A 26,592-nucleotide genomic window follows, 5' to 3' on the forward strand; every position below is an offset into this window, starting at 1 on the left:
GCACTGACTCATATAGTGGATTCTGCTGCTGTGGAAATAAATGGCATCTATTACATCGAGCCCTCAGGCAGCATGCTATGAAGGATAGGTAGAAATGGCCAGAAACATGCTGATTATGGTGGCTGCATGCGTTATGTTGCAGTTCCCTGCATGTCCCCAGTGCCACAAGGACCAGCTTGGGACATATCAAAATCTTGTTACAAGTTACAAATACTTGCTCATAAAAATAAAATACTAAATAATGATGTAAGAAAATGTATTTAATTAAAATACAAGTAAAATACAAAAAACACATATGAAATAGTAACGGTACTTAATGAATATGTGTACCATTACAGTTCTAATAATGTGTAATATTTACACAATGTACAACTTGCCCTAACTTTAAATAGAATCATTTTGTGATATATGTGTTATAGTGTTAATTGAAATGTGAAATGAAGAATGACTTTTGAAGCATTAGTAACGTAATGAGAGCTCAACATGCTGCACCTGCAAAAGTGGGTTGTGGGGGGGGGGGGGGGTGTCACAATTCAATGTTCTGGAACTGCAGTACAAGATAATAAATGTTTGTATCTCAGTTTCGGTCTCGGTTTCAGAACTGTTTCAGTCCTAATTTATACCCAGTGTTTTGCTAAACAGCTTTACTAACCAGAATATAACAAAACACCTTAACTAATCAGAACATAACTAAACAGCTTTACTAAACCAAACATCTACAGCGGCGTACAATTAAGGTGATGTTGACTTGGTGTAAGTGCAGCTAGGCTGAGCTTCCAGTGTATGTCCAGGCACAAATGTAAGCAATTTTGAAGCAGGAACTACACAAGAACCTCTAACAAAGCAAGAAACTAGTAATAAATTCAAAAATCAAAAGTGCAACATAAATACATTCAGGGATTGTAAAAAAAAAACATCAGGCTAATAGAGAAATTCCTGGAACAAATGGGTCTTGAGGCATTTCTTGAAGGTAGAGAAGGAATCTGATGACCAGATGTGGTTCAGGGAACCACACAAGAGAACCATCTGGAGTGACTCTTCTTACTTGGTGGAGGGGGATCCAAGCAGTGTTGGTTTGCCTCACCAAAGAGGGCAAGATGGGACAAAGATCTTGATAGACCTGCAAGCCAGGACCAGGGACTTGAAATTGATGTGAGTCAGTGAAGGGAGACAAGGAATATCAGATATGCAACTAAACACCCTGGCTAACCAGAACATAATTAAACCGCTTGACTAACCAAAACCTAATTAAAAATGTTTGTCACTGTATTGTCCAATAAGAACATAAGAAATTTCCAAACGAGAGGAGGCAATTCAGCCCATCAAAGTCTTATGGGGAGAACTCAACTATTAGCTGAGAGTTGTTAAAATCTTATCTATCTCTGATTTAAAGGAACCCAAGGTTTTAGCCTGCACTACACTAACAGGAAGATTATTTCATACTCTAACTGCACGCTGTGTAAAGAAATGCTTTCTTAAATCCAGTTTAAAATGTTACTCCTCTTTATTCCGACATGATTAGTTATTTTCCATTTGTGGAACAGAGCCCTTTTCCTGCTGCCTTTATTCTTAATTTCACCAGTAAACCACTTTGGTTGCAGTATCCTAGATTTAGTTTTGCTGAAAACAGGTATGAAGTCCCCTTTTACTTGCAATAATGTGCTTTTAAAAAATTCCCATGCCTCTCCATCCAGTTTACAGTTTTTAGTTGCAGTCTCATACCGTTAAAGTTATCATTCCTAACACTGTATATTTTTGCTTTGGATTTTGCTCTTCAGACACTAAAATTAGCCTCATATTTTAACCATGGTATGATCATTACTGTCAAGTGGTTCTAAAACCTGAAATTTTCAATATTATCCTGGTCATTAGAGAAAAGAAGTTCGAGAATGGCTTCTGCTCTGGTAGGGGTTTTAACAAACTGAGTAAAAAAGCAATCCTTTACTAATTCCACCATCTCAAGTTCATTTTCAGTAGAGCCATAGATGATGTCCCATTGTATCCCAGGTAAATTAAAATCACCCATAACTACCACATCATTTTTATTACTCATAATTCTGTATAACACTCTGATTTCCTTTGCAACTACATTGGGTACTCTATAACAAACACCAAGAATTTTAGAATTTTGTGATTAATTGTCATCGTTGACACACCACAGCACAATGTGTTCTCTGAATTTAACCCATATGTGACCGTGTGACATAGCAGGGGGCAGTTAATTCAGCACCCAGGGAGCAGTACCTTGCTCAAGGTACCTCACTGGTGTCTTGCTAGTCAGGGATTCAAACCTGCAATCTTTCAATGACAAGTGCACATCCCTAACCATCAAGCCACCACTGCCCACGGATTAGATTAGAATTAACTTCTGTACTTTTATTTTTATTTTACTTTTATTTTGAGTTCCCTTGGCTGCAAGTTTTATTTTACATACACAGCGACACCACCTTCCTTCTTGCCTATCTGATCCCTACAGAAAAAGGTGTACGGTGTAACCATCCATATTATATTCCTATAATGTCGTAAGAGTCTGATGAAACAAAAGTCTATGAATTATGAATTTCGTTTCTAATGCTCCTAGCGTTTAAGTACAAACAGCAAAGGGTAGGCCTTTTACAGTGCCCACTTTCATTATTATTTGGGGCTTTCTGTCTCCCCCCCACCTATATTTTAACTAACCTCACTGCACCCCCAATCCCTAGTTTGAACACTCCTTAACTACTGGTTGCATAGATTCTCTTTAAGTATACCTTCACCATAGAGGGTAGCAAGGTGAGACACACTTATTCCAGAATATCTCTTGACGCATGTTCATATACTGTAAGTCAGCAACTGTAAGCTTGTTATCCATAAATATGGTTTAATGACAATGCTTATATCTTTCATAAGGTCCTCCATCTTACTCACCTCTCCTACTTTTCTCTCTTCTGCTGTGCTGCTGCTCCGGTATTGTTGGCTTAATTACTCTGCATTGACCCGAAATTTGCTTCTTCTCAACCCCAGGGAATCCTCGCAGCAATCCTCTGTAAGTGCTCACGAGACGAAGGATTTATACCTGTCAATAAAAACCTATGGTAAGTGCCTCCTGACCCCTAAATCCAGTCACTTTCCAACAGAGAAAAAAAATGGGCTTCCAAACATCACAAATCACTGCTTCCTAAGACATGCATTTTCATACCACTAATGACAAACACTGATGTGATGGTAGCAGTGCAGGCCTGATTGATTCACCCAGCACATCGCTTCTTCTGCGTGCCAGGAAAGAGGCTAATTTGTTTTGGGTTGCAGTGGGTGCACCCCCTGTTCACCATCAGGAAATGCAGTAACTCCAGAAAACTGATCTAGCTGATAGAGAGTAATTTAAAAGAAATCCAGCTGGACACAGTAGTGTGTTTCCAGGTTTTCCCAGAGAGGAACAGCTTCCAGGTTTTGTAAACAGTGATCTTTCACCATGTAAAGATTTTTGCATGATTTGTTTTCCTGTTCCTAATATAGCTCTTTTAGTTTGTAGTTTCTGGTTTTTAGCTCTTGTAGGTCTTTTAGTTTTAGGGTGTTACTGTGGGTGAATCATAATTAAGGTATATTTTTGTTTAGTTATCCTTGGTAAAACTGGAAAACTTTATATTGGAGTCCACAGTATCCTGTACCACTGACCTAACACTAGAGTCTACAGGGTCCCGTATGCTGTGAACCAGGATGTCTTGTATCACTGACCTGACGCCGTGGTCCCCTGCTTATGCTCTTACTGACTCACCTGCTTCTGTCCCCAAGGTCTCTGTCCTTCATTGCTTGCACAAGCTGCTTTGCCTTCATCATGATGGGATTAATGTATTTCATCATTGACATCAAGGGCTGGTGGGAGGGGAAGCCCTTCATTTACCCAGGTGAGCCCAGTGTGTGGTGTTGGGGTGTGTGTGCCACCTGCCAGACTGAGTACAGGAAGTTTATTCAAAAACCTATGACAAGATGCGTCTTTTCCTCGATGCACACTCAGCCGGCTGAATACTCACACTGAGCACAGACGAGCCGGTCTTACGGTGACAGCTGGCATGAGCCAGTCGCCATTGTACAGAACAGCTCCTCATTGGGGGTGACCATTAAAACACCGGAGAAAAGCCCTGTGAGTTATAGCAGCGCCGCTGTGCATGACAGAGCAGGGCAGGCATTTTCTGGTGGGGGGGGACCAGCAAAAGGAAGGGGGCGGAGCAGCAGGGCACTTACAGAAGCTGTGGAGAAAATTTAAAGTCATCCGCACATGAGCCTTTGTCCCTCTCAGCTCGTAAATATCACATTATCAAGAGTTACTTTTAATCTTATCAGCATCTGTAATTCACCAACAGTGATGTAAATAACAGCAATGCTTTTGCTTATGTCATACTCTGGGGAGGGGTTCATCTTGCTGTCTTGGGTTTAGGCTGCTGATTGTCGGTGTTTTCACTCCTAAAATATTTACTCATTCTTTGACCATTACATACAGACTTTACATACAACAAATTTTGGTTGGCGACAATTGTGCTTATTCACATGATCCACTAGTTTGAGCTACAAAACATCCAGCTATGATGAAAAGGTGCAGAATGTTGTTACAGTTAAGTGGCAGAGGATCCTCATGTTCAGTGAGACTCCAACAAAGCCTGCCAGCAGTCAGCGTTACTGCACCTTTCCATCATCAGTCAAACTACAAACGATCCCCCCGTGTCACCGCTGACCTGTGAGCTTGTCTTTTGTGGTTTCCAGCAATTCAGAGCAGCCTGCATACATTTCCTGTGATGTCTGTCTTATTCTCATGACCAAGCCATGCCCTTTGACTGGCCTTCCTGAAGGTGATATCAGCTGGTGATTTGGTGCTCTCTTCTGCAGGAATGAACTCCATTTTTGTATATACAGGCCAGAATATCCTAGGGTTCTATTTACCATTCAAGTGGGAGCCGGCTAAGATGAGTCATGGAGAACTCCTTCTGCAGAATTTGTTGAATATCATTCTGTGGGTTTACATTGCTTACCTGCTGTACAGGAAAAGGGTCTTCATCAAATTATAATGATTCTTCATCAGCTAAGTCACTCACACTACAAATGAGAAGATCACTAACATGAGCTATATTACTGGTCAAAAGCTTTGGAACACCACAGATTTCTACTACTTAACCAAAGATGTGGACATCGTTTTTATTAAGTTAAATACCTATAAATGAAAATATAAGTCATATACAACAAGTTTCCTTTATAACATGGAAAGAGTATGTCACAGTATGTCTGACATCCTATTAACTGGTTGTGTGGTGATGATGTCGTCAAATTCTAGGCTGTCCTTTAACTTTAGATGTGCTACTTAACCATTTCATCCCATGAAACAGAGCAGTATTTAATATTTTTTTATTATTTTATTAATTAATAAAATAATACAGTAAATACTGTAAATGTATTTATTAGCAAAGAATATTCATTGTGTTTTTAGTAAATGTTAAGTGAGTAACATACAAGAAAATCTTATGTAGAAAATTCCAGTGTGTGCAAAACCTTTTGACTGGTAGTGTATACTGCACTCTACCACTAACCACTAACATGAATTGTGCTCTACCTCTGTCCACTAATATAACTTTTACTCCACCCTGTCACTAACTGCTAACATCTACTCTACCGCTAACTACTAATGTAAGTTGTACTGTACATTAACTGCTAATGTGACTTATATTGTACTCTACCCCTAACTGGTAATGTGACCTGTATTTAACCACTAACCACTAACATGACCAGTGCTCTACCCTACTACTAAATGCAAATGTGACCTGTATTCTACTCTACAAATACCCACTTACATGAGCTATACTGTACTCTCCCAATACCCACTTACATGAGCTATACTGTACTCTCCCAATACCCACTTACATGAGCTATACTGTACTCTCCCAATACCCACTTACATGAGCTATACTGTACTCTCCCAATACCCACTTACATGAGCAATATCAGTTGCCAGTGCCAGCACCACTAACGTGCTAGATTGAGCTTGTACCAATGTACCACAATAACACCGTTTCCAAAAGCTGAGGTTACCAAAGTATTACAGTGATGGGCTGAAGTGTGCAGTAAAATTAGAGCATCATCACCATGGAAACAGAATTTGGTATATACCTTCTTGATGACTGTCTTCACTGTGTTCTATGGGATATTCTAATTTTGTGGAAATATTTTGTACTCTTTTTGCAGCTCTCTGCAAACCATGGCCTTTATATGTTAGGAAAATCCTACTAGGCCAGCTGAACTTTATTTGGGGTTAATCAGAGTCACTTTAACTTGATGGCAGGTGTGTATCCAAAATGACTGGATGCTGTAATTAAATCAAAGGTAATTCAACAACGTATTAATTTTTAGGGTGTGCACTCTTATGCAACCAGATAATTGTATGTTTTTCTTCCCTAAGAGATTTGTTTGTTTTTCAGTTTCAGTTCAGTTTTCAGTAAAGGTCATGAGTCACATTAAAGGTTGGAAAAATTTCAAAATTATTTATCATGGTCTCAGTTTTTTTTAATCACAAAAACCTGGCATTTTAAGAGGGATGTGTATACTTTTTATATCCACTGTACATGCAATATACACCTTACATGTGGTGTACACTTTACACTCGGTATATACCTTACATGCAGTATACACCTTGCACGCTGTATACACCTTACATGTGGTGTACACCTTACATGCAGTATACACCTTGCACGCTGTATATACCTTACATATGGTGTACACCTTACATGTGATATACACCTTACATGCAGTATACACCTTGCACACTGCATACACCTTACATGTGGTGTACACCTTACATGTGATATACACCTTACATGCAGTATACACCTTGCACGCTGTATACACCTTACATGTGGTGTACACCTTACATGTGATATACACCTTATATGCAGTATACACCTTAGATGCGGAATACACTGTACACATTGTATCCTCATTCATTCCATTCGGATCCCTCAAGGCCTCTACCATCTTGCAGAGAGGGTGGTACGATTTAAACAGGAGCTCTGATTTATTGCCTTGAAAACACACAGAATGTTTTATTTGGTGTCAGTTGTGTAAGAATTGAATGGAGTGTTTAAATCAATTATTCTGAAGTGGTACTTAACAAATTAGAACAAGTGATTCCCCCATGCAGAAGCTTTAACTGTGAAGCAGTCACTGGGTCTTCTCTCTGTCTGGGTTGTTCAGCAAATTGGTACCACTTCAGGGGTCAAACATCTGTGTGGGAGAGACCACCAACATTTCCTTTGTGAATCATGGTCATATAGATGTGAACGAACTGAAATGACCTGATTGTGAAATGTTCCAGTGTCATTCTCAAAAAAAAAAAAAATGACACAGAAACGTCTTTTATATAAATATATACATATGTGTGTGTGTGTCTATGCAAACATTTTTTTTCTGTTGGTCTCCATCTCCACCTATTTCCTAATTTTCATTTTGCAGTAATAGTTGTAATAGAGATATTTCATCTTATTATTTAGTTAATTGATTACACCTGACTAAAAAAATGCAGAAATGTTTGACTGTATTCTGTGCTTATTATTGTTGTTTAGAATTATAGTAAAAATGATTTACACACCTGTTCTGTTACTTTTTCCCCACTCAACAGCTCCCCATTTTCACACATACATTTTCCAAGTCAGTGAATCTTTTGAAAAGTAGCCTGTATATTACAGATGACAGTGGATCTAGGTTTTGCCTTCTTTGGGGCTTGAGATGGGTTATGTCAGCATGGCCAGGCTGACACCATCGACAGCTGGTTGGTAGAAAATAATAGCGGAAACACAGAGAAAGAAAGCAGGTTTGTACGTGATTGTGTCAGCTGTTATCTAGAGACCAGGCTGTCTTGAGTCTGTTCTTGAGTAGAGAGACTCCTATGCAGGGTTTGGTTTTATTTACACCAAATCGTAGAAACGCAGAAACATTGCTCACAGTAAAGTAGGATTAATGTGGGCTGCTCGTTCTCCCTCATGTACAGTGAATATTTATATTGTACACCAGAGAAGATGCTCCATTAACTGGAGAGTTATCCTCATCTCTGCGTGACTGAAGGAATAGCCACATGTATAATGCATGCTTAGTATTTTCTGTTTTTTAACCTTCCAGCATGTGTAATGATAACAAAAATATAATTAATAATGAATTAATAATTGATTTATTACCAGCTGATAATGAACATCTATGAATTATTTACAAGTTATATTTATTATCTCAGGCCCCTTCATGTTTCCGTGGAGAGCGCTTGAGTGCTTCAGAGCAGACTCATCCTAAAAGGTTTTCCTCTGAACAGGTGTGACAATGTAGCTCAGATGAGGTGCCATTGTGTGCAGAATTTAAAGGAGATGGAGGGCTGCAAAGATGTAGAAAAAGTTTATGCATTTCCACAGTGGCTCTGGGAGCAGTTTTCACCCTTAGAGTGAAAATATTGGCTGTGTAGCTGATTTAAGCAAATGGCAGTTTGGACGCAGCTGGGGAGCTGCAGGAAGAAGCAGCACAATCACACATGCAACTGTGCGTTAGCCTGACCCGCTAATCCCATCATCAGCACGGTCCCATGTAGAAAAATGAGGGGCATTTTATGAAGTTTGCCAGGGGACACCTTAGGACTGCCAGCTTAGTACCATAGTGCTGGGTGCTTAATCCATGCCTCATCTTTCCTTCATGATATCTAATTAAAATTTTAAGTAACATTTGCCGAAATGTATTGTATGTACAGTCTATCTCTATTGTGATAATTAATTGTAGACTGTTTTTTTATGAAGACCTGCATACTCTACCTCTGTATAATATAGTTTATATATTGTCAGAGAAGTGGTGTGTTCCCGAACTTCAGCCCATCCTCTCTCTCTCTCTCCCTCTCTCTCTCTCTCTCTCTCTCTCTCTATATATATATATATATATATATATATATATATATATATAATGGTTATTTCTAACAAATGTGCTTTAAGTCCTCTCTAGGTGTTTTGTATGGGTATGCTCACAGAGCTAATGATTTATTTGTGAAAGTTGATTGATTGAAGTTGAAATAAATGTAATAAGAAACCTTTCGTTTCCGTCCTGTTTGATTTGTAGAAATCTAAATCGCTATTTATGTGACCCCGTTGCGCATCTGTTTCAGTCATACTGTTAACCTTGAAAAGGGGCTCCGATGGCCGCGTCCTGTTACGGACCCTTCAGATAAATGCCAGACCGGCTGTAAGACCGCATTTTGTCCTCCTTTTACTTATAAAGTGACTTTACATGTCACCTGACCTCTTTCCTCCACGAAAATGAAGTTGACGGGATATAATATTCCTACCCTTGTGCATTACGGTATGATAAAAATGTCTGTTTAAAGACAATTTGATCCTTTATCCGACAAAACTAATTTAAATGTATCCCAGTTGTAAAAGCTAAAAGGGGGTATCGATCACGCGTAGCCTTATAAATAGCGATAAAAACTAAGAATTAAAAATACATGCATTGCTTTTAGGTGACGTGTATTAAGGAGGGTTAACTTTCTCTATTCCCTGATTAATTAAGAGGACGCCGCATGCAAGATTCGCTGTTTTTGCTTATTTTTAGCCCAGGATGTTGATAATAAACAATACATAATTGGAATGAGCTTGATAATAGCGGACTTAAGGCGATGTGCTTTGGTAGCGCTCCAGATCCCCTCTCCTCCACACACAGCTCCACCAGCGGAGCTCCACCAACTGGAGCCTAGGACATACGGCAGCGCAAGAGCTCCGGCTGAACCTCCCCCTGCGTCGCAGTCACAGCCTGCCTGGCTGTCGATGGGACGTCCAGACTGAGAAGCGCCTCAGTGCACAGCGATCAGCGCACATCCATCGAAGTCTGCCCGCGGCGCGGATCCACTCCTTCCTGCGCCTTTTGTTGGAGTGGGAGCGTACGAGTATGGGCTCGACGTTTGGGTTCCAGCTGCTGAAACGCCTCTGTCTGCTCCTTTTCCTGTTATATGAAGGTAAGCCTGTGTGCTCCTCCGTGACCACACGGTGCGTTTCCTTTGGGTGGCTAATTACAATGTGCACCTTTAGCGAATCTTTGCCTTGATGTTAGTGAAATGACTTTTCGCCAAAGCGCCGAGCCTAAATTATGAGATTCCACACGTTTGTCACTAAAGTGGAGACACATGGAATCGTGCGATTCAGGGAACTTTACCAAGTTCAAATGTAATTTATATTGCAAATGTTATAAAGCAAAATAATTTAACTTCCCCACGCCCAGTGAAGGTGAATTATGGCATTTTTTCGGTGCGTCTTTTGTGTGTCTGTCCCCCATCTGAGCCGCCTAGTGAAGATGCTGAAGTTTCTCTTCGATTAATTTCGTACTGGGAGAAATTAGGGAAGAACAATAGTACTCAATTAAATTTAAATTAAGTAATTAAATAAGTTCAAGTTAAAGAGTTATTTCGAAGGGGTCGCAATTGTCTGCTGAAACTTTTCGTAAAATTCGTGCTATAAGGATATATATGTATTTCTGCACGTATCATGAATTGCTGAATTTGAACACTGGTATGTAAACAGGTTGTGTACCCGATTCCTGATTAACCGATATTGAGATATTGACGGATTTCGATCTCACTGTCACACGTTGTCCCCGGTGGCAATAAGAAATTTCATTAACCATCTCGCTTGACATTTAAAAAGCCATATCAGCCCGTAAAGTGCAAGTTTTTTGCAGTGGAGAAAAGACAACAAAAATAATTGATCTTATATGCTGACACTAGCGACCTATTTGTAAATAAATTTAAGGACATTAAAGCTTTCTCAAACGCAGGGCCTGTACGTACACTGAGACTGAGACTAACACTGAGATCTGGCGAGGTCATTTTTTTTCACATAACTGCAGGGTGTGGTTATAAAAACAAGATGGGAGTGAATCTAATGATGATGATGATGATGGCGTGAAGTCACCCCGTTGGGTCATGAAGTCCCTGCTGAGTAGGAGTCCACAATGCCAATTCTCCAGCATTGAGCCCAGGGTTGCCTGCTTATCCTTGAGTAAGGTATCACCTACATGGCTGGAGAAATACACACCGCTATATTGTAATATAATTATGATCTGGTAGTAAAAACCATTCCAGCTGCAGCAGTGCCTATATTTACAGACTTACTCACCGCTCAGAAGTCCGCGACCTGCAGCTGCTGTAATGAGAATAGCGATTGAAAATGCATTAAAATCAAGACACACTGTGTCCTTTAAATGATTCTTTATGTACGCACAGCTCCGGGAAAAGGTGCAAAATACTGATTGTCTAATTGCACCGTTCGACCATAAATGTGTTTTTGACATTACAATGTATTAGCGTAGTGATAATAGTTACATGAAGACAGAAGGTTAATTTACTCACTATAAGAATCTAATTGTTAAAAAAAATATTTTTTGATTTTTTAAAGCTCTTGCTTGAAGTCTTTAAGGGCCACTTATGTTAAGCGGCTCATACTGTAACAGTGACTTACACTTGAGTATAATGCACACAATATAAATTGTGGTATTTTGGGCACAATCTCTTTCATTCTGTATTGGGCTATGATGCAGGGATCGCCACCCTGTCCGTCAAGGGCGTAACTTTGGATGGAACACTGGGGGGGGGGTTGAGGTCTCCACCCATGATTATTGGGGAGGTGGGGGGGTTGTATTAGCTCGTTTTTATATATTGGGGGGGGGGGTTACAACCCCCCTCATTCCCGCCGTAATTTACGTCCCTGCTGTCCGTACACAGACAAAGCTCGTCTGACAAAATGTTTTGATTGAGGGAAAAATATGTACTCTTCTTTTTGAAATTGCCTACCATTGCCGTGGTTAAAAAGTATTTTGGAGTCATTGTCAGTGTGTTTAGCTACTGCTGTATCCTGGTAATTTAAAAGGTGCATCTAACAAAGTGCAGGAAGCAGAAGGACTCAGCTTTTCTTATTTCTTTTGTGATGGAGTGTTGAATGGCGTGCTGAAAGGTGGTGTGCCAAACCCCTGAGCTTTTCTTTCAGCACGGATAGACATGGCGCTTTAATGCATCACGCCTGCGGACAGGTGCTGGCCAGGTGCAGCCAAGGCTAAGCAAACACCAGTGTTTGTCTTCGCAGGGAAAGCGCCGTCGGTTAAACGGGCGGACACGCATGCCTATTACCACTACTTACGCTGCTCGGGTCTCTATCCAGATAGCAAGGGGCACGTCTGGAAGAGCCCGTAGCTGCTGTGTTTAAAAACGACGGCGCTGAAAAGTTTGCTTTCGTTAAAATTGGTTTGATCGCAGTGTGGCAGCAAGGTTCATTCTTTAAGATTGCCTTCGGGACAAGAAATACTCTGTAAATCCCGTGTTCTAACGATTTGTTCTACCTTGTCGACTTGTCCTACCGTAGCGTGTTTCGACAGATATATCTATCTATTGGTGTTACCCTATCGAAAAATGCTACCGTAATTTTTATGAGCTGAAATTGAAAGTGATAGTCATAAAAATAATAAAGTAACCAGAGTAAAAAACTAACTAATTGAAATATAAATGTCGCATCTCGATAGTCTGGCATACCTTACCAGATTGTATTACCAGTGTTAAAACCACGGGTATCACATCTCGATAGACTGAAATAATTTATCAGAACATTCTACCTTTCTAAAATACATAGGTAGCACATCTCGATGGACGGAAGCGCCTCATCAGAACGTCCTCCCTCCGTAAAATAGATAGGTAGCACATCTCGATAGAGTGAAATACTTTAGTAGAGCATCGCACCTTTATAAAAAGACTGAAACATTTATTCAGAACGTCCCACCTGGATAGGATTTCACGGTAGACTAAAATACTTTATAAAGATGTGCTACCATAAATATGTGAGAAATACTGACACATTATATACAGAACTCATGTAAGGTAATTCGATATGCAACATGCAAAACACAGATAGTAAACCAAAACCCCGGCGCAGAACCCAATTATAGGACGTTTCAATGGGTAGGATGTGCCATAGGTGCTTGTATGTTTTTTTACTCTTTTGCACAATTATTTATATTTAGAGGAGAGTAACGACCATGTAAGATATTTATACATCAATACAAATCCACTAATTTCCATTCAAAAGGTTAGGGTTAAAAATGATCAATGAAGCTTCCTGACTTGAGCTTTGAGCCTTTTCCCAATATACTTGAAAAGCAAGGGGACGGGGAGGGACATAGCTTCAGGATTGACCTTTCCATGCCCAAAGCTCCCCTGTTATTACTGGTCAGACCTATAAGAAAAGTTTAATCATATCATGCATTGTACATTTCACATAATTCGTATTGTTGTACCAAACAGTCTGACACGCGCACAGAATGTCAGTGTCTATGATATGATATGAAATGATGTGATATGATATATGATATGATATGCTATGATGTCATATGATACAAAACTTTATTGTCAGACATGATGAGTCTGAAATTTTCCTTGCATTACTGCAGCTCTATTTGTGATATAAAAAGTCTTAAAGTCACAAATACATACATTTAGCATATCATTGCAATGACAAATTCAATATACATTTAGTCTTGAATTAAGGTCAATATTTGGTTTTAGGGTTGACTGATGCACAAATCAGTGCTTCAGTCTAATCTTAATAAATCGTGGAACTCTGGTTTGATGGTAACAATGTGTATTCACTAATCTAGTCAATGCTGGTGACAATTGGTGCTTTTTAAATAACTTTTATTGGAACTTTGAAAATACAAAAGGCAACAATCAACCCTTGTCTGCATGTAGGTGGTTTTATGATTCAAACTTCTGGGGATGCGCAATGATTTCCGGTGAGATGGACCTATGGCTGTTTGTTTTGCCCAACAGAGCCACTTGTCAACTTTCCTAAGACCTTTTTCTCTGAACAACAAAATCTATGTAATTGAATTAGTGTACCATTACCCGGCTATGCCTGTACTCCATTAACAAACATGACTATCTCTCTCTCTCTCTCTCTCTCTCTCTCTCTCTCTCTCTCTCTCTCACTCACACACACACACACACACACACACACAGCCCTTTGAAATGCTTCCCAAACCCTGATATGTGATGGGGACGGAATGGGTTATCCCGTTTCAGTTTAATGCCACACATATATCAGCTGGAAATGGAACTTGACCACCTTTGAAGTGACCCAAGTGAACATGCCATGACCCTGCACAGAATGATACACCTTCCTCAGTCATCATGTGTTTGCAGAAGGCTTTTCGTTGGTGTCCTGATTGAAATTGAAATTACAGGTTCAAGCTTGGTTATCAAGGAGAGTCTGTTCTTACAAATCCTTGTGAATGGAGAGTATAAGGTACACGTAGAGAGTGCTCAGTGCAGCTGAATGTGAAGTAACCTGGACAAGTTATTTCTGTTTCCTACAAAGCTGATCTCACTGAACACTAATGCTGATTTGGGATATAATGCCATGTTCTGTGTGTGTGTATGTTACAGACCAGTAAGAATCTCAGCGTGTGCATGTGTGTGTGTGTGTGTGTGTGTGTGTGTGTTACTGACAGTATAGCCTTTCTGTGTATGTGTATGGATTAGGTTTATATTACATTGTGGAAGCCATTTTTAGGTCCCCACAAAGATCTGTGAATGCATTCAAAAAAGTAAAAATGCCATTTTTTTTGGTTACTTATGGTTAGGGTTACGGCTAGATAGAGTTTTCCCCATAGAAATGAACGGAGAGTCCCCACAAAGTTACTTACAAACCTGAGTGTGTGTGTGTGTGTGTGTGTGTGTGTGGGTGGTCCAGGTATACCTTACCTTGTGGGGACCAAATGTTCTCATAATGTGATGAATATCCATTATTTTTTACCAATGGGAAAACTCTATTTTATAAAAATCCATGACGGCAATGAAAAAACTAAAAATGCAAAAACTCGTGTATTTTGGTTAGTTACTTATGGTTATGTTTTGGGCTGAGAAGGGGTTAAGGTTGTCATAGTTAGTATTAACATTTTTCTGATAGAAATGAATGAGCGGTCCCCAAAAAGATATGATTACATGACTGTGTGTGTGTGTAACTGACCAGCACAGATGTCAGTGTGGCACCTGCCTGGCTGCTGTGTCTCCAGTCACATAGAACCAGCGTTGTATGTTAGCTTCAGTGCTGCCAACTTGCAGATTGGTCTTGCAGTTTGCATTCAGACCTCATAATCATTTCTTCCTGCTCCGTTAACAGCCATTTCCTGGAAGCACAAGTGTCCGATAACACGAGTGAGATGTAAGGAAAATGCTTATCTACTTTGTCCTCTAAAAGAAAAGTATTTTGCATTAATATGTTGTATATATGGAAAAAAAGGTGAAAAAAATTAAATCCATACAGAATATAGTTTGTCATACATTTACATGGCACAATGACCTATTTGTATTGGCTTATGATAATAATAATAATAATAGTCAGAGTTCGGGTTGGACGAGCGAGCAGGAAGCGGTGAAAGATCAGGCAGGCAGGCAGGGAATTCGGGGTTTAATAAGGGAACGGGAGGACAGGGCAGATAGTAACCAACTAACATTTACTAACACTAATGACAAATCTGGGGAAGACGGACTCAGGTGCGGACTAAATACAAAAGACAAGCTGATAATAACAAGAAACAGCTGGGCATGATCAGGGAAACACACCTGGATGATCAGGGGGTGTGGCACACACGAGGATCGGACGAGCCGGGCATGACAAATAATAATAACAATAATAATAATAATCAATTTCTATGGGAAACATTTTTATTTTATTATTATTATTATTATTATTATTATTATTGTATGTGATATTTTGATGTTTTCTCCACCAGATCTTACTAATGTTGTGTAGGAGAGAGACAGGGGCTTTTTAATGCACGGGTTTACCCAGGCTGAAGTCCAGGGACTGCTACTAAAAAGGTGCCTCATCCAATTATGTTTGACTATAACTTTTAAAACCTATTGTTGCCACCCATCCTGAATCTTGCTGGATCATCCCATATTGAAAAATGGAATGTGATTTGTTCCCAGCCTCAGACCATGTTAATCTTTGTTCATGTCTGGCTTGCAAAAATACAGCCGTGGAAAAAATTGAGAGACCACAGATTATTTTGTTTCACTCATTTCTCAATTTATGGGTGTGCGTCTGTGAATGATATATTTTTTCTTTGCAAACTGCATCCTGGTTCTTCTCGGTTTCTCATTAATGAAGGGCTTCTTCCTTGCTTTATGGGACCTCAGTCGTGCTTCTCGGAGCCTGATACAAACTGTCCTAGAAGTGAACCTCACACCTGCACCTTAATGTTTCTCATTCCTTTTGAGGGTGACTTGATGTGATTCATGAGAAACTGTCGGATAAGTTAACGGTCATCTCTGGCGTTAGAAAGTTGTTTCTGGCCTTTATCTGGTTGGTTTCTGATCATTCCCAATGTCTCCCGTTTCCCCTTATTCTTGTGTACTGCTGTCTTAGAAAGTCTGAACCTTGAAGCAATCTGCTGCTCAGTGTAGCCTTCTGCCAGCAGAACTACGATTGAAACCGGATTTAAAAATGTAGATTTGTTTAAAAATATAGGGTGGCCTCCTGATTTTTCCACAGCTGTATATTTAATTAATCTTCAGTTAACTTGTTAATGGTGTTGAAAAGAAGTAATAATATTTGTGGCCTCCCATATATTTTGGTGGCTGTGAAACAGTAATCAGTTAAACAGCACAGAGACACACACATGCCTCATTTGCCAACATGCTGGAGCAGCAGATCACACTGGCCTGTCTGTGATCATGACCCTGACCAATGTCATCCTCAGTCAACAGCTCTTATTTAGAAGACACGTATCAGCCATTAATGCTTTGGGATTTTTTTCTAGTGTGCCCATTTATTTATCAGAAACCAACAGGACCACTGCAATAAATCTGCAGTGGCTGGCTGGCACTCTGTTTTTAGTTTTGTATTTAATTTAGCCGTTTGATGCATTTCATTTTGAGGTCACCCGTCTGCTTGCTTACGAATGCCCTATAAATCTTCTGGTATTCCCTTTTTGCTGCGACGGAATATCCTTTAACATAATTGAAAATGCAGTCCCTTATTTCCTAAAGTGTTTTCACTAGAAATGACTCAATCTCGCTGGTCTCCTCGCACGGTGCACATTTATCGTCACTCACAGGTTGCTTTTTAACCTGTATTAATGGCGAACGGTGAACTGGCTCCTCTCTCCTGTGCGCTGTCAGGCCGAGGCCCTCAGCACATGACATGCGTCGGCTGGAATAAGGAGCAACACTGAGGCCATTTGCTTGCCTAATTAAATGCCGATGGCGATATAGATTCTAGTCTGTCTGTTCCCTTAACGCTCCCACATGAGACGCCAGTATATAAATCACACCTTGTCCACAAGTGCAGCTCCCACAGCACCACATATAGTGTCCTCACAGTGGGGCTCCCCATTTATATTTCATGTCCTTGCTACAGTAATGTGCTTGCGTTAATATCCACCTGCTCCCCTCTGTTGACGCTCACATAATCCCTGTGTGCTCCACTAAATATTTATACGTTAATATTTTAACAATGTATGTTTGATATTATGCTGGTGGTCCTTCATGAAGGTATTCTCTTAAATAATTTGGTCCTGTAAAGAGAAATTTTACTTCCCTCACAAAACGCCTTAGTCTCTTTTATTTCCTTTTTAATTATTGCTCCTCCTGAGCCTGAACAGGGAGGTTTTAATTACACAGCGGCAGTCACCTGTTTTCCCAGATGTCACTTGTCCTTAGACATGTCTGTTTGTCAGCTGCCTGAAAGGCTTCCTGAAATTCTAATGGATCCGCTACTTCTTCACCATTCGGGGCATCTCAGGCTCCATTCTACACGAGCCAGTGTTTGTGGTTTCTTTCTGACCTAATTTAGGTAGGCCAGGTGTTTGTGGTTTCATTTGGATCTCTTCTAGGTAGGCTGAGTGTCTGCTGTTTCATTCAGACCTGTTCTTGGCGGGCCGGTTGTCTATGGACACTTTTGGTCCCGTTTTAGGTAGGCCAGGTGTTTGCAGTTTCATTCAGACCCATTCTAGGCAGACTGGGAGTAGGGTTGCAGTGGTATACTGATTTCATAGACCTTGGGAACCCTGCTTTTCATGGGGACCCCACCTCCACCTCGGTTACTCAGACCACATTTCTGTTATGCTGATCCCAGCATATAGACCACTTATCAGATGTGCCAAGCCCGTTCTGAAGCAGACGAAAACTTGGCCCCCAAGAGCCATCTCATCATCTTCAGGACTGTTTTGAGCACATTGACTGGGACATGTTTAGGGAAGCTGCAACCAACAGTGGCTCTACCAACCTGGTGAAGTACACAGCATCAGTGACTGGCTACATCAGCAAGTGCATTGATGATGTTAGTGTCTCCAAGACCATTGTCACATGCCCCAACCAGAACCCATGAATGACTGCAGAGGTAAATATTTAATATTGAGTGGCAAAATGTGCACATGCTCAGAGAATCCACAGTCAGTTCCAATACACTGGGGACGTATGACGCATGTGACAGGGCATCCAGGCCATCACCAACTATAGGACATCACCTGCTTGTGATAGTGAGGCCTCCCTTCCAAAAAACGCTAAATCACTTCTATGCATAGTTTGAAACACAGAATGACGCGGCAGCAATGAAGATCACCCTTCCCCCCAATGACCAGGGGCCTCATGTATAACGACGTGCGTAGAATTCACACTAAAACATGGCATACGGACAAAACTATGAATGTGCATATGCAAAAAAAAATCCAAATCCAGCGTGAAATTTTACGCATGTGAACAAGCCCACAGTCAGCCCCCCGACCCGCCCATAATTATGTATATTTGCATATGTAAATATATATAAATACCCGCTTTGTTATGTGTTTTTCTTGAACAACAATGGATAAACCATGTGGGAAAAAGACGTATTTCAGCAAATGCGAAGTGGAGGTCATTTTAACAGGAATTGCAAAAAGGAAAGTGATATTATTTGGTGGTTTAAGTAATGACATTAGCAATAAATGAAAGCTGACAGAGCAACGAGTTGATTGGGGAAACACTTTTATCAGGAATTTTGCCTGTGGGTGAGGGGGACTCCGATGTCAGCGCGGGTGAGTTTTTCTCGCACCATACTTGTTTGAATTACTTGCATGTTTATGAAAACAAGTAGGGCGCAGATGCGGTGTTACTTTTGTTTATTCTGTTTGTTTATTCTTACACACAATAGTACTAGAGGTGCCCCCAGTGCCCCCAATGCCGAGGACGACACAGGCAGTGATGGTGCTGCTGTGCCGAGCACATCTTTGGGCGGTGGCTGCACACATTCCCGTGCCTCAGAAATCGGGGGGGCGACCGTCCGGCTGTGTGCTAACAGAAGCTGTGCTGCAGTCACAAAAAGAAATCGTGAATGATCTTAGAGATGTTACTAATGAATTAAAACATCTAAATGATACGCTGCATGATTAACAACACATTAAAAGAGTTAGTTAAAAAATAAATGCGGTGTTTGGTTACCTGTTTTACATTGCTGCTGTTACATTCAAAAGAGGTTGTAACACTGTTCCATTTTGCAGAAAATTTGGTGGCTCAGGTTCATCTTGCCTAAGCTCCTCAGATACCGGCAAGATACGATTTTGTGCCAGATTATGCAGCACACTACATGCGTGTACAATGTGACACTTTTTGCAGACTGTATAGCAGCACCCCACCGGTTTTGTCCAGGCAGCGCCAATGGCCTTTAAGCTGACCTATAGTACGCTCTACCAGTGCCCGAGCCCGACAATGGGGGGCATCATTATAACTCCGCTCTTGTTCATTCTGTGGGTTTGTGAGCGGCGGGAGAAACCACAACTTCAGTGGGTACCCACTGTCCACTAAGGAATTGTCAAATGGTTAAATCAAACAAAGCTTACAATATTGGGCCAAATTATAAAATGGGAAAAATTTTCTTACCGAGCAGCCAGCCATCACATACCAGCTCATTTTCAAGTTTGTTTCCATCACTACTGTTTCTGAGAATGAACGAATCATGGGTTGAGCCAGGCCTTCTAGCCACAACATTAATGAGACGCATGTTCGAATCGCGCATAATTTGTACATTAATAGCGTGAAAGTGCTTTTGATTTACATAAGCAAATTCGTTCTCTGAAGGTGCCTTTATAGCAAGTGCGTGCAGCCGATGGCTCCGATTACACTGGGAAAACTGGACATCGCTGCAAATTGCGCTTTAGTGTTTGCCTGTTCAACCACAGTGTAAGGAAATTTTATATATGTGGGTGACAAGCAGTTTATGCCATCCCATACAGCTGGCATGGCACGTCTTAGTGTTGACTGACAAATACCCAATCGGTCCGCAAGTTCTCACTGAAAAGCACCTGTGGCTAAGAACCCGAGAGTGGACAGAACTTGTAAAGGAACGGGTATAGCTCAATTCCTCATCGTCTGCCTTTGTAATGCTGGCCCCAGTTCAGCACACAGCTCCAAAATGATTGCTCTTGAAAATCTGAATCAACTTAGAAGCCAATCATCATCATGGGCCAAGAAATCACTATGATCCCTGAATGCGCGCTCTCTTCTTCCATAAGCTATGTCTTCCAATAACGCAAGAGCTGCCATGGTAGTTGTAATAGTTCAGTCATTTTCTGCACCGTTTTATTGTTACAAATTGATAAAAAATCAGGTGCTGGACATTTGTATACAGCTTTATTAATGTCGGTGTATTGGAAACCACAGTAGCAATGACTTACCACTGGGAGCCGTCCGTTTACAAAACCGAGCAGAAACGTGCGTACGCCATGTGTGGAGCTGCTGTGAGAATGTGCGTAGCGGTATGCCAAGTTTCGTTTTTATGACATGGAAATGCACGTACGCAACATTTTCGTGTGTACGCACCGTTTATACATGAGGCCCCAGGTGTTCTGCCAAGCCACTGCTGATGCGAGGAGAACTTTGCTCAGAGTCAACCCACGGAACATTCCTGGTCCAGTGCTCAGGGAATGTGCAGACCAGCTGGCAGATATCTTCAATATGTCTCTGAGCCCCATTGTCATTCCAACGTGCTTCAAAACCACCACCATCATCCCCATGCTAAAGAAGTCTCCAGTGTCTTGCTTCACCGATTAACATCCCATCGCACTCACCGATCATCATGAATTTCTTCAAGTGGCTCGTCAGTTGCAGCCTTTACTGGACCCCCTGTAGTTTGCATATTGTCCCAACCATTCAGCAAATGATGCCATCACCAGCATCCCCCACCTGGCCCTCATCTACCTGGACAAAAAGGACACTTATGTGAGAATGCTGTTTATAGATTTCAGTTCAGCATTCAACACAATCATACCTCAGTATCTGACAGAAAAACTGAGACTACTGGGCCTGAACACTTTCCTCTGCAACTGTATCCTGGACTTCCTGAATGGGAGACCTCAATCAGTCAGGATCAGCAGGAACATCTCCAGTACCATCACCCTGAGCACAGGGGCCCTCCAGGGCCATGTGTTCAGCCCTCTGCTGTTCATACTGATGACCCATGACTGTATAGCAATGTACAGCTCAAACCATGTGGTAGTTCTAATCAGTGGGAGTGACGAGGCAGCGTACAGAGAGGAGGTGCAATAGCTAACAACCTGCCTCTGAATGTGAAAAAGACTAAGGAGATGGTTGTTGACTTCAGGAGAGCATGCCGTGACCACTTTCCAGGACAGGTCAGGTTTGAGAGTATGCGCTGATGTTGCCACACCCACCACATGGCAAAACTCCTTGTGATCCCATCTGGAGGCCACTGAGGCAGATACATGGTGCAGTCCCACACTCTGGAAATGGCCATCCATCTGCCACAGCCATCCGGTTGATGGTAGACTTTTTAGAGGTAAAACCAGACTGCTCCGGTTGCTGATAGACAAGCAAGTGATCATGGATCCTGTTAAGCATGACCCTAGAAAGGACCTTACCCGGCACTGAGAGCAGTGTCATCCCCCCTGATCACCCTTCCCTTTCCAGATAGGGACTACAAGTCCTGTTTTCCAGTCAGTTGGGATGATGCCTGACTCCCAAATGGAAGCAAAGATTGTCTGCAATGTCAGGAGGACAGCCTTACCACCAGCCTGGAGAAGTTCACCCCGGATACCACAGATCCCTGTGGCCTTCCCTAACCCCAGCTGATTCACCACCCATGCAATTTCATTGAGATTGGGTAGTTCACACTGTGGACCCAGAAATGTACAACATCCTATCCAAAGGATCAGCTTTAAGCAACTGCTCAAAGAAGTTGACCCCACAATTGTAGTGTCATCCACAAGGACAGTTCCATCACCCGTCCTGACTGCAAGTCTCAGAGGAACAGGTTCAGATGTACATAATGCTTCAATTCCTCTATAAGCAGGACATGGGTCACTAAACCACAGGTGGTGCGTCACCTGCTCACAGATTCATCTAACAAACACCTCCTTATCTCCCCTCAGAGCCATCACAGCCTTCCTCCTCAGCTCCCGGTAAAGACTGGAGTTGCCACAAAGTCATGCACTGCAACTCCTCTTGATAATATTTAGGGTGCCCTGCGAGATGAAATATGTCCTTCTAGGAACACTGGCAATACTAACACAACTCTCAGCAACATTCAGGGTCTTATCACGGAAGGTCTCCCACACCACATTAGTCATAAGTTGCACTCAAGTCTGCAAGTTCCTCACAGAAACTGCGTGCAAACTCATCAGAAACATTCTGATCTTGGAGTCTGGCTAAGTCCAATGTGCCATAAGGTGCTAGCCTGCTGGATCTAAGCTGAATCTACAGAGTAGGAACAAGTTTGCAGTCAGAATTCACAAACTGGGCACTACTGTAGACCCTGCAGTTCTGCAGGAGCCTCCAGCATCTGCCCACGAGGATGTGATCAGTCTCCTTCAGTGCACCACCAGTATTGGAGTATGAAGTCCAACGATGCAGCTCAGGGCAATGGAACCATGATCCAGTGACCAGCAGCCCCCGACCTTTCGCATAGTCAAGGAATGTGGAGCCACTCTCATGCCGGTCTCCAGACTCATGGGGGCCGGCATAATCCTCAAAGCCAGCCCTGTCAATGCAAGTGGCTGCATTGAAGTCACCCATGACCAGAGGACTGTCACCTCGTGGGCACCCATCAACCACCAAGCGAAGTTGCAAGCAAAATGTCTCCCTCATCACGGTTGGAGCATACAATGAGACAACAGACAAGACACCCTTAGCCTGAGTCTCATAATATGCTTGTTAAAAGGAGTGACATCAGACACCATCAGGAGAAGTCAATCCACTACAGCAACAGCTACTCCAGGAGTATGGCAATCATCAGACCAACCACACCAAAAGTAGGTATACCCACCTACATAGATCAGGCCACTCCCCGGTCTGCGTACCTCAGAGAATGCCACCACAGAAATGTGGAGTTTACGAAGCTCCCCCAACAGTAGAGGAAGATGGTCATCTCGCTGGAGATACAAGATGTTCCATGCACCTACCTGGATGGGCTGCCTCAGACTGGGACCCAAGTGTCGCCATGCAGCAGGTGATGCCTCAGCCCAATCCCCAATGGGCCTGACCCTATTAGCTCTTCGACATTTTCGACTCTTCCAGGGATGAGACTTTTGAAGGTTTTCCCCCATCCCCTTCACAATGTATGCAGCCTTCCTTTGGGTGGCTGCAGCAGAGCTACTCCTTTGGAAAGCAGAAGGGTATCGAGTTCTGAGTTGCTTTACGGTGGCTGGAGTGCCAATCCTGCCACAAACCTCCAAAATTTTTCTCTGCAAGTTGGAGGACCGCCTGCAGGGCCAGATGCAGTTTAATGTCATACCCAATGTCATCAACAGATCCCCAGTAGAGATTTTCCAGAGTACCAAGTTACTTGGTGTTCACATCAGGAAGAAGTTCACGTGGACCCTCAACACCAGCTCCATCACAGAGAAAGTCCAGCAGCATCTCTATTTCCTGTGCAGACTTAGGACCCCCCTCAATTCTCACCATTTTTTACAGAGGAACTATACAGAGTACCCTGTGTAGCTGCATCACGGCTTGGTATGGGAATTGTTCTGCTTCGGACCGCAAGACCCTACAGAGGATAGAGAGGACAGCAGAAAAGATAATCAGGGTCTCTCTCCCTTCTGTCGCAAACATTTACACTTCCTGCTGGATCCGCAAAGCCACTAGCATTGTGGATGACCCCACACACCCCTCCCACATCCTCTTCTCCCTTCTTCCGTCTGGCAAAAGGTTCTGTATGTTTCATACGAACCTTCACTGCCAGGATAGGAAACCGTTTCTTCCCTCAGGCCTTCAGACTTCTGAACCAGAAATAAATCACAATCTGTATTTCATCTGCCATTTATTATATACTGCACACTCCCTGTCCTGTTGCTACTGTTTGCACTTCTCCACTTTTATTACTATTTATTGCTGTCTTTTTGCTAAAATATAGTACAGGTTGTAATACTGTATCTGCATTAATACTATTCATTCAATATCCACTCAAACCAGGACGGTTACTACTGTTGCTACTGGCAATTGCACTGTATGTTGTCGTATCCTGTAAATTGCACTGTTTAGTCCAGTGTTCTTTTCCGTCCTTCCGTTTTTTGTGCGCCTTGGTCCTGAAGGAATAATGTTTTGTTTCACTGTATACAGTGTATATGACTGAAATTAAAACCTAAAAATTAAAAACTTGACTTGATCATGGTATGAAAATTGATGGTTATTATACAATGTGCATTTGCTTATTATGGACGAAGACTCTCACCTGTGCATGTGCATCTCCTTTACTCCTCAACTCCATGTCAGACTCAGCAACTGATGCCATTATGTGAAATCTTCTCCACCATGTCACTACCTGATCCATAGCACCTGCCTGATATCTGCACATGCATTTTTGAGCACACATTACATTTTCTGGCTGATCCATTCATCCTGCCATTTTACAGTAAACCCATATAGTTCATAGTAATAGCAATTATTAGCCTATACTTTGGCTCACTCTGAACTGTAATATGAAATGTGGTATATTTTGCATTTGTTGTAGCCATATGTATATCACTCCAAATCGGTGGGATCAAAAAGAACGTTTCAGCTAGCATTTACATCAATAATATATGTTTTCACATGGTTTTAAAAATGTGTTTTTATTATTATTTAAAAATTGGTTACATTAAGCTTGATAGTTTAACCAACGTGTTTTATTAGATTAATGTATATTTAGCTCGACAGTGATGTTTCATGGTTTATAACCATATTATATAACCATATTTTGCTAGATAAGAATTGTTTCATTGATATGATATATTAGATTAATAATGTATGTTTAGCTTGATATCATCATGTTTTATTGATTATTATCCAAAGAGAGATTACTTTTTAAAAAATATCTTACTCTTTTTTCCTCCTAATTTATTTTCTTCAAACAGAAGATGTACAGTTTTCTTATTTTTACACAAGGAACACTTTTTACACATAATTTTTTTTTTTATTGTTTCATGTTTCAGTGATGATAAAGAATTCATTTAAAGAAAATAATCCTTGTTTTAATTTCTTTAAGTAACTAATTATATCTTATCAATAATAATAATAATAATATTAATAATAATAATAATAATAATAATAATAATAGTAGTGGTAGTAGTAGTAGTGGTAGTAGTAGTAGTAGTAGTAGTAGTAGTAGCAGGGGCATCACAAGCATTTTGAATGTGGGGGTGACACACTGGCATAAAACTAATATTTCATGTTAAAAATGGGGGGGTCGAAATGAATAATTGTGAAATGTGAGGGGGACACGTCCCCCTCAGATTTAATGACGGCAACGCCCATAAGTAGTAGTTATAATTGTGAATTACCATGATACCATGAAACCATGATATTTCAGTATAAATGCAGTTTCATGCTCCCCGGTCGCCCAGAGGAGGATGGGGTACCCTTCCAAGTCTAGGTTCCTCTCAAGGTTTCTTCCTGCTAGAGGGAGTTTTTCCTTGCCACTGTCGCCTCAGGCTTGCTTGGTGGGGTTCTGGCCGGTTAAATGTAAAGTGCTTTGTAACAATGACTGTTGTTAAAAGCGCTATATAAATAAAATTGAATTGAATATTTCCCGAGATGGTTGTCATAATGTGAAAATCTCGTACTGTTGCAACCCTAGCCAGGTGTTTATAGTTTTATTTGGGCCCATTTTAAGCTGTTTGTGGTTTCTTTCTTGTCTTTTCTAGCCAGGTCAATGTTTGAAGTTTCACTTGAACCCGCTCCATGACTTAATTGCTCTGGTTTCTACTTAAATACCTCCTGGTTACATTAATGTGGTTCCTCAGAAACACTTTGAAAATGTTTTGTTTCCCAAAACACACAGCAAAATATTGGTAGCCTGTGCAGACACTCCCTAAGAGATATAGTAATTAAAATGACAAACTATTAGTTCATTAACAAAACTTCACAGCTGCAGTTTCTTGGCCTCTTCCCTATACCAGCACACCAGGATCCACAGTCCTGATCCTGATCTGTTACCACAGTCATAATGTACGTACAGTGGGGTCAGCTTACCACTACATGCTTCATTATAATCCAGTATAATTTGTATAATTGTATACGGACAAGGAGATATTGATTTAAAT

The 26,592-nt window shown here is 41.3% G+C and overlaps 2 protein-coding genes across 2 annotated transcripts in view; both read left to right on the forward strand.

The window, feature by feature from the left end:
* Positions 1 to 5,119, forward strand: part of si:dkey-192p21.6 (uncharacterized protein LOC565246 homolog) — a 59,940-nt gene extending 54,821 nt beyond the window's left edge. Inside the window, exons 16-18 of the mRNA XM_049007785.1 lie at positions 3,004 to 3,074; positions 3,772 to 3,884; positions 4,861 to 5,119. Coding sequence (XP_048863742.1) covers positions 3,004 to 3,074; positions 3,772 to 3,884; positions 4,861 to 5,039 — 363 coding nt within the window. The 3' untranslated portion in view covers positions 5,040 to 5,119. The remainder of the gene's footprint in view (positions 1 to 3,003; positions 3,075 to 3,771; positions 3,885 to 4,860) is intronic.
* Positions 5,120 to 9,588: 4,469 nt separating this feature from the next.
* The window catches only part of ret (ret proto-oncogene receptor tyrosine kinase), a 31,711-nt gene continuing 14,707 nt past the window's right edge, over positions 9,589 to 26,592 (forward strand). Inside the window, exon 1 of the mRNA XM_049009016.1 lies at positions 9,589 to 9,994. Within this exon, the coding sequence (XP_048864973.1) occupies positions 9,928 to 9,994 (67 nt within the window). The 5' untranslated portion in view covers positions 9,589 to 9,927. The remainder of the gene's footprint in view (positions 9,995 to 26,592) is intronic.

This window comes from Brienomyrus brachyistius, chromosome 3 (genome assembly GCF_023856365.1).
Source record: "Brienomyrus brachyistius isolate T26 chromosome 3, BBRACH_0.4, whole genome shotgun sequence".
NCBI classification, from domain to species: Eukaryota; Metazoa; Chordata; class Actinopteri; order Osteoglossiformes; family Mormyridae; genus Brienomyrus; species Brienomyrus brachyistius.